Below are 9,479 nucleotides of genomic sequence, written 5' to 3'. Positions count from 1 at the left end.
GCGGAGGTGGCTCTGTGCCGACGTGGTGAAATTTGGATTGAGTTCGAATACGTACACCTTTATCAGCGAGAGTCATGGTTCCAGAAGGTGGCTTGATCACTGTGTGGTAACAGAGGCAGCTTCGCAATGTATTATGGATATAAAGGTATGTCATGATATATTTTGGTCAGATCATTTTCCGCTTGAAATTCAATGTAGATTGGGTTGTCTTACTCCAAAAGTTGTTTACCTTGAAAACGTAGTAAACAAAGTAAGCTGGGGCGAAAGAGATAGTTTTCAAATTAGCGCCTATTATAAGGAATGTGAAGAGAACCTAAGGTGTATTGAATTTCCAGCGGAGTGTTTGCAGTGTGCAGATGTGATTTGCACCAATACTGAGCACAAATTAGTCATTGATAGACTATACTATTCTATTGTTAAAATCCTAACCCGGTCAGCTGAAATCAGCTATGATGCAAAAAAATCTCGTCATGGGCGTAGGAAAATAATAGGATGGAATAGACATGTAAAGGAGGCCCACGGGCGGGCGCGACTTAGTTTTCAGGAATGGGTATTACACGGAAGACCTAGAAATGGTAATGTGTATGACAAAATGTGTGAAACCAGGAGGCTCTTTAAGTCTAAGTTGAAATGGTGCCAGGATAACGAAGAACAAATAAAGATGGACATTTTAGCGACTAGGCACTCAACTAAGGACTTCAAGGGCTTCTGGAATCATACAAAGAGGCTGGGAACTGGGGCGTGCGTGCCTGCAAGTGTAGAAGGGCAGTGTGAGCCTAAATGTATAGCGGAGCTCTTTAAAGAGCATTTTAAGGTGGAATCTCCTTTAGGCGGAATGCCATCAGAGTCGTCCGGCATTGAGGCTGTGGTGGGGGGTGCGTACACACTTGTGAGTGTCAAGCAGGTAGCTACAGTGATTAGAGATATGAGTAGGGGAAAGTCACCTGGTCACGACAGCCTCAGTGTTGAACACCTGCGGTTCGCGGGTGCGCATCTGCCTAGGGTGTTGGCGATGTTTTTCAACTTGTGTATTGGCCATATGTACCTTCCTCAAGAGCTTATGAAGACCGTAGTAGTACCAATACCAAAAAACAGGACGGGTGATGCCTCCGACAAGAATAATTATCGGCCTATTTCGCTGGCAACCATAGTGGCGAAGGTTTTGGACCGTCTGCTTGATCTTCAATTTGCGCGCCATATACACCTGAACGAGGCGCAATTCGGTTTTAGGCCAGGGCTCTCTACAGAAACGGCAATTTTGCGGCTCAAGCACACGGTTCAGTACTATACTACGCGAAATACGCCGATATACGCATGTTTTTTGGACTTGTCGAGGGCATTCGACCTTGTTTCGTACAATATCTTATGGGATAAGCTCTTGAGGGAGACGTCTACACCCAGAGAGTTGGTCTACATTATGAAATACTGGTACCAGAACCAGAACAACAGTGTAAGATGGGCCGGTTCATACTCAGAGGAGTACAGGTTGGAATGCGGCGTGAGACAGGGTGGGTTGACGTCTCCGCGGCTTTTCAATCTGTACGTCAACAACCTGATCGAGGAGCTCAGCGGAGCCGGCATTGGGTGCTCAGTTGGTGGAAAAATAATGAACAATATAAGCTACGCTGATGACATGGCTCTGCTGAGCCCATCGATCGGAGCCCTCGAAATTCTGATTGGGATTTGTGAGCGGTACGCGGAGACCCACGGTCTCAGATACAACTCCAAGAAAAGTGAGCTTCTCGTGTTTAAGGCGGGCTCAAAAAAACCGATGTACATACCACCACTAAAACTTGGAGGAACTGAATTAAAAAATGTCACTCAGTTCAGGTATCTGGGGCACTGGGTCACCGAGGACCTATCTGACGACCTTGATGTGGAGCGGGAGCGTAGGGCATTGGCGGTGAGAAGCAACATGTTGGCTCGCAGGTTTGCACGTTGCACGAGGACCGTCAAAATAACTCTTTTTAGAGCATTTTGTCAGTCTTTTTATACGTGCAGCCTGTGGGTCAAGTGTACGCAGAGATCTCTCAATGCCTTACGCATTCAGTATAATAACGGGTTCAGGGTGTTGTTGGGGTTGCCTCGATTTTGCAGCGCGTCGGGGATGTTTGCCGAAGCTCGCGTGGATGGCTTTCAAGCCATAATGCGCAAGAGAGTGGCCTCCCTGATGCGCCGTGTTAGGGACAGCCCCAGCAGCCTTCTGAACACTGTTATTGACAATTTACAGTGTCCAATAGTGCTCAAATGGAACGATATGCACATGGACCATAATAGAGGTGCTGTTAGGCTAATTTAGTTATTTAAGTTATTTAAGAAATAGTTTTAGTTTAATTTAATTTGTAATGTATGGATCTTGTTATCTGAATTAAATATATATAAATAAAATAAAAATAAAATAACTTGACGTCAGTTTGTGAACGAATCAAAGATTCTTTTGGCACACCTTACGCAGGTGTAAACATGGCAGCCTTGCGCAGGTTTAGATAGGTACATAATATATTGGTTTCATCACAAATAACTTGACGTTAGTTTGTGAACGAATCAAAGATTCTTTTGGCACACCTTACGCAGGTGTAAACATGGCAGCCTTGCGCAGGTTTAGATAGGTACATAATATATTGGTTTCATCACAAATAACTTGACGTTAGTTTGTGAACGAATAAAAGATTCTCTTAGGCGCACCTTAGCAGGTGGAACCATAACAAACGTAAGTTTAAGAATAAGTATCATTCAAATCAAATACCCTGAGTTTATGGGTAATATTCCCTAAGTTACGGGTTCCTTGCTCGACAAGGTGAAAGGCTTTACGCCGGCTTTAACAGGCACTTTTAGAAAGTGTCATTCACGGTGACGCGCAGATTTGCCAAAACTAAACTTTAACTCTACAGTTAACTAATATAATTTGACAATATGAACCAAACCATGCGTCTTCGTCAATGAATCTATCTAAAGATTCCCGTATCGTTAATGCCCTTCCATGTCACAGGCTTCCGATTTTATTTGAAACGTTTAATTTAAGTGTACTATTTATGTAGGTAGGTAAGTAGGCTTAAGAATTGACCCTCTTGTATGTAGTTACGTATAGAATTAATAATCAAGTTATTCAAATTCAAAATAACACAAGCACATATAGCACCTACATGCAAGAGTTCTTTTCCTTAACCTTTAAAGCTGTAAGTACCTGCTAAGTTATATATTTAAGTAGGTACCTACCTACATAAATCAAAGATCTAGTTGGAGAGATATAAGTTGATAGATACAGAGTGAAATACTTCACGAATTCGCATGTCATTCTTGCGCAGAGCCATGCTAATCTCTCTCTATGTCTAGTCAGATTTAAGTTTATGTACTGCCGAAGTACTCACTTTCCACAAAAATAAATGCAATGTTTGCGATGTAGGTTTGTTCGTTACCTTGTGTCCCTTAGAGCGGAAATATCGTCGACTCCTATTCGGGTACACGTTATTTATCAGCAAGTTTATTACCAAAAAATTAATTTTGCAATATTATATTAACCCGGAACGGGATAAAAAGATAAATTGCTGATAGATACTTGGACAGATAAAAAACCTACACGTCTATAAGCTTCTACCTTAATACGTAGGTTCTACGTAACACGTATTAACTATCCGATCCATTCGTATTCGAAAACACAAATCACTTGAAAGGGTATACCTCCACACATCACCATTTAAGTATTATATAATTTCAACCGTTATTATACACACACAAAGATTTAAACTAACAAGACTCGGAAGAGACTTAATAAAATTAAATTATAATGGTGACACGTGCACGCTTTACCAGCTCGATGTGTTTTCTACCATGTGTTTTAGTATTTTCATTGGCATAGCCACGGTGCGCGCAGGCAGCCTTTGAAAACACTTGCACATCACTATTCCGGATCATTTTTATTTGCTAGATAGTTTAACGGACAACTAAATTTAAATATTTATTTCGAACGGCAAAAGCCGTTAGAAACTGTTTTTCAATATAGTCAGCTAAACTGGGGTACAAATTCAAAAACTCACCAGCAGTTTAGCTTCACGACCTTCCAGATGGAAAAACAGCAAGCCAATGTGAGGTAATTTGCGTTTGTTTCTAACTGTCAAAATTGTCAAACGCAACTGCCTGAAGTGGTGGGGGTGTGGGAGAGAGATGGACGTATATGCTAGAAAAGGACAATACGACTAACTACAGTGTTGCCACTCTCAATATATTACTTAAGGTTCCGAATATCGGTACAGTTGTTTAATAAAATAATAAACTTGCGCAAAAAAAGGAACTATTTATGTAAAACTAAACGCAATAACTGACAGTTACAATCTGACAGCTAGGCAGGAAATGTCATTCTTATCAATTTCCAAGGTTTCTCCACGGCCGATTGGAGTGATCATGTAAATTCCTTCCCAGTACAAAATAGAACGTAATTCCCCGACCCAGTTCCCTCCACACTCGCCAAAATCTTCTAAAAATTTAATTATACAAAACAAACAACCTAAGAAAATGTCTAAGCTCTACAAAACCGTTATCACTGCGTGCGACAGATACGTTCCTAACAACTTACGTCCGCTATGGAACCACGAAGCTGGTGAGTTTTATGATTATTTAAACGTATAAATTAACATATATCTTAGAGAAACAGTGTACTTATGTTGTTTTGTCTTTTTAGGACCAAAAACAGTCTTCTTTTGGGCCCCTTTCTTCAAATGGGTAAGTAATGCGGATAATGATATTCAAGGTTGATCTATTATTATTTCGTAACCTTGTATAGGGGCAGATAACCTGTAGCCACCATGTACGTTTGTGGGTATGTTTGAATGTCCACAAACAATACCGTATTCAATGAGATCACAACTTTGATGATCATGTACATTGAGAATATGTATTCAAAATATTCAAATGCATCTATGTTACCTATCTAACATATTCTCAGTATATTTTCTCTTCATGTACCTACTTATTATGTAACTTTCTTATTTGTCATTCAGAAATCATTGAAAACTTTTTGCTGAATCACTTATTATGAATAATTCCGTACACGGTGGGAAGAAGCTGATAACTCGAGATTAAATTTATTGTTTGTTTTCTTTTAAATTTGTTTTATATTTATCTATTTTCTTTTTCTTACATATATACTTGATAAAATTATTTTTATTATATTTCTTTTAGTGTATTTTAGCATTTTGCCGATAAATAACATTATGCATGGTAAAAACATTATTATTTAATAAATGGATTCATTGTACATGCTAAAATAACATTACACCTATGAATTAAAGGCTATCAACTTGACAATATAAATTAAAAACCTAAAGTAATGGGTGAACCTAAGTAACACTGCCTGATCACATACAGCAAGCAATTAATTTTAATAATTAAACAGCCATGCAGTTTAACAGTAACTTCATAAGTAATACTTTTTTTTTATTGTTATAAATATATGATTGTAATTATTCTTTAGTTATTAAAAACTTTACAGATTGAAAACATTGTAACATGAGTATTCATAATGTCTGAAGATATTTTACAACCTTCCATTTCATTTTATGTCCATTAAAAAAGTGCTGTCACTGAAATGTTATTCTTTTTGTCTTATATATTCTGACTATCTTCACAACTTATTTTAAAAAACGCAATATGCTACATAAACTGCAGTTGTCACGTCAATTGTTTTAAGTGTTTAATGTTAAGTAAATAAAATTCATACAACTCAAACTAACCTACCATACATATTAAAGGAAATCTTTGAACAGTGAAAAATATACCAATACTTATAGTCATAATCTGGTAAAAAGGGCCAATTTACCTGGAACACAACATTACATACAGGGGCACAGGGCGGACACGCTATCCATCAAAAATGATTTGCGTTTATATGTGTGCGCGGCACGTCTGTACACGCGTCATTGAGTTTCTGACGGAATCCTGACATGCTCTCAGTAGAGCGACTTACGCACACATTCATGTCGCGGCCTGTCGCGGGCGAGGTAATCCGAATCGGGGCGGGGCGGTGCGTGTCCGTTCTGTATGATAATACTATTACTTATTCTGTGACAGGGGTCTAAAAAGTACGAATGACCCATTGAGCCATTAAACTTCAAATTTTTTTTCTGTGGTTTGCCAAATCCATTCTGACCAGCATCTGGTCAGAGTCATCATGTAAAACACATAAATCAGCCATCAAAACAGCATGTAATATGCATGACCAGTATTCTTGTGAAAATTAGTCCAAAAGGGTTTTTCATTCTTCATAGATGGTAATAGTTGGTACATATGTTCAACAGTGAACACTTATAATAAGACTTCTGTCATGGAAAGAAAATTAATAGGACTAACTAGACTCCAAACAAATAATTGTGGGTACTACTTATGGTAAATTTTTCACTGTTTGAAGAACTCATTCCATGGTCTTGTCTCATACCTAATCATCCTTTCAGGGTTTGGTGATTGCTGGACTAGGTGACCTCACTCGGCCCGTGGAGACCCTTTCCATCCCCCAATCTGTATCCCTGGCCGCCACCGGCATCATCTGGTCGCGGTACTCTCTAGTCATCATCCCTAAAAACTATAGCTTGTTCTCTGTCAATGTGTTCGTGGCCTGCACTAGTCTGTACCAACTCAGTAGGGCTGTCAGACACGCGCAGGAGCAGAAAAAACTTAAGGAAAACTAATTTACTAAAGTAATTGATTGGAGTTCTAGCAGCCAATAATCTCTCTTTAATGTAGTATTGAAAAATATGTAGCTTCAGCTCCTACTGTACTGGGAATGGAAAGGGGCAAAAAATGTATACCTATTTTATTTTTGTTATCAATATTCCTTAGTAATGTTAACGAACATGTACATTCGATACCTACCGAATTTAAAACTTCTGGGAACAAAAACTGTTGATACTTACAGTAAAACCCAGCCATATTTTATTTTTGTTAACCTCACGACGCGCGACGTAACGTTATACACGGGTATTAGGGGGTAGGCAGGTCGCACCATTCAGTCCTAAACGTGGCCAAAATTTCTCATAATGTTGCTCAGCCTCTGATGAAGCCGGTTCAAATTGTTAACCGACATTCGTGTGACATTATGGCTTCCGATAAAGCTTCAATTCAATCACGCGGTCATGGTTGACGCGTGACCTAAATACCTACACTAGGTACCTAAACGACTGTTAACTTCGAACCCATTGCATAGGTTATCGAATAAATACCTAGTAAACGAAATGGTCAAAGGCTAAGTACCTACCTATACTTCTTATCTAAATCCATCATGAGAGAAGTTTATAATCCTAAAACCTTATTTTCAGAATTGAATGGTGCTTCTTTAGTTAGATAATGAATTAATCTCAGAGGGTTATTAATTAAGCTATTTATTTATTTTTCTTAAGAATGTCTACGCCCAAGTCCTTTTACTTGAGGTGTTTATTAGTATTAGCTGTAACAAATTGTTTACAAAATCGATAAAAATTTGGTGACCTTATTAATTATTATGTAATTAGGTGCTTTTGCCTAGTTATATACTCGGCACATTGTTAAAACACTTGTTATGAATAAACATAATTTACAAAATCAGGGTTTCACTAAAATAAACCTATAAAATATTTGTTCTTAAAACATGGTACATGATAGAGTATTAGGTATTACACACCTAATTATTAGTAGATACATATAAAATAAATACGTAGTTACAGAAAAAACATGAAATCTTGCTAATTACCTATGGTGGAATAGGTGACCATTTTGTCTGAAATAATTATTATGTTTAAACGTATCATCTCTAGCTGTGAAAACGAACCAGTATACTAACAGAATAGACCTTAATGCCATGCCAAAAGGTTTTCTTCCTAGGTTGTCACAATCATATCATAAGATCTCTTTTACGATTTAAGAGAATGATTATTTTATTGTGATCATGTCTATGTATACATATATACCGATATGTTATTGTTTACCTACATTACCTATTTCAGACAGATAGATTCAACATTAAATTGTAGTACTAATTCTATCCTAGGGGTTGTTTGGACCTGTGATAAAATGTATGTACCTATGCTGTGTTATACATTCGATATACAATGTTGAAATACCTACATATCATTAGATCATTACACTTGTGTAGAATGTGAATCATTAAATCAGAGTTTTGTAAAATGTTGTGTATTTTTGTAATTTATTTACCGAACAATATAATGTTTTGTTTGTAATATTCTTTTTTTGTTTTGTAAACTTTCATAACTAACCTTGGCCTGTCAGTGGTATCATTCATAGTGCTGTTTTGTCTAAAGAGTACGTTATGATCATAGAATTAGAATAGACAAGAACAACTGTCAATCTTCAAAAGTGCGACCAAAAATGAAATGCAAGTGTGTGCGTAACTTGTCTATGTGAGATCAAAAATAGTGATGTCATGTTATAACATATTAATAATCTGTCGGTGTTTGATTGCTTTATCGACTACTTTTTCAAATGTGTTATTTTAAACGTTAAAATTCTACGACAATATGATGTATAAAATAACACCAGACTGCGTGTGCTATCAAAATCGTTACAGCCTTATCTTAGTCTAACTCTGTGTTGGAAAGTGAAGTTTAAATTTACTGCTAAACATCTGCACCTTCAAAAAGGTATAGCAATCATTATTTGAAGTCGGTTATAAAGGTTAATATCTTAATTGGGAGAATCAACTTTTTCTTGTCACTCGTTGCCATGGTTACGTTCCCCTGGGTCACTCTTTAAAACCTGATTTTTAGGCATTTAAATTCTCCAAACACGCTTTATTGTGAAACTTATAAACCCTTTCCATTGAGGGTCGTTTACCAAGCGTGTCAGAAGAAGGTGGTGGACAATGTCTTCTAATCTAACAAACTATGCTACTATTGTCTCTTGGGTGACCGGACAGAATAACAACAAGAAATAGTTGATCCACCCAATTATGTCTTGTGAAGAAATGATTACATAGGTAGCTATTAATATACCGGCAAGTTATCGATACTGTCATCTGAACATTTTGTCAAGCCCTAGCGTAAAGTAACAGTTTATGTTTTTACACAAAATATTTTAAATTATTGAGTAATATGATAAAATATTAGCACACAAAGGAAGAAAAACTTATAATCAACTGTATAAACCGGCTTCTTACACTTTTTATTTTATTTAATTTGACAAAATATCGTTAAGAAAATTTCGTTAGGAATATCATTATTCCTCTGAAATGAATATTTGCTAGGTTTATTTGGCCCCGTGACACTGAAATCCGGTACACTACAAGACACTATCTTCATTGTATTAGTTTATCAAATAGTTTTCTTCCGAATTTGTGTATATTTTTCAAATTGAAAATTACGGTGATACGCTCTTGGCCGTCCGCGGCCGTCGTCAAACTCAAAAATGGTCACGTTTTCTCATTTGTAGTCTGACTCTTTCGCACTCATGCGATGTTCATATACGTGATGGCTTCCCTTTCGCACACTTCAGCTGTCTGT

The 9,479-nt window shown here is 37.3% G+C and overlaps 1 protein-coding gene and 1 non-coding gene across 2 annotated transcripts; one reads left to right on the top strand and one right to left on the bottom strand.

The window, feature by feature from the left end:
- Positions 1 to 3,260: 3,260 nt before the first annotated feature.
- On the bottom strand, positions 3,261 to 3,364 carry LOC134655042 (U6 spliceosomal RNA). The gene has a single exon (XR_010097409.1). It is a non-coding gene; the product is annotated as a U6 spliceosomal RNA (small nuclear RNA).
- A 975-nt stretch (positions 3,365 to 4,339) lies between these two features.
- Positions 4,340 to 6,846, top strand: LOC134658438 (mitochondrial pyruvate carrier 2-like). Its single transcript, XM_063514152.1, has 3 exons — positions 4,340 to 4,594; positions 4,676 to 4,716; positions 6,444 to 6,846. The coding sequence occupies exons 1-3, from the start codon at positions 4,510 to 4,512 to the stop codon at positions 6,675 to 6,677; spliced, it is 360 nt and encodes a 119-aa protein (XP_063370222.1). The 5' UTR covers positions 4,340 to 4,509; the 3' UTR covers positions 6,678 to 6,846.
- The last annotated feature ends 2,633 nt before the right edge of the window (positions 6,847 to 9,479 follow it).

This window comes from Cydia amplana, chromosome 1 (assembly GCF_948474715.1).
Source record: "Cydia amplana chromosome 1, ilCydAmpl1.1, whole genome shotgun sequence".
Taxonomy (NCBI): Eukaryota; Metazoa; Arthropoda; class Insecta; order Lepidoptera; family Tortricidae; genus Cydia; species Cydia amplana.
The sequence above is the reverse complement of the archived record's forward strand: the minus strand, read 5'-3'. Positions and strand labels throughout refer to the sequence as shown.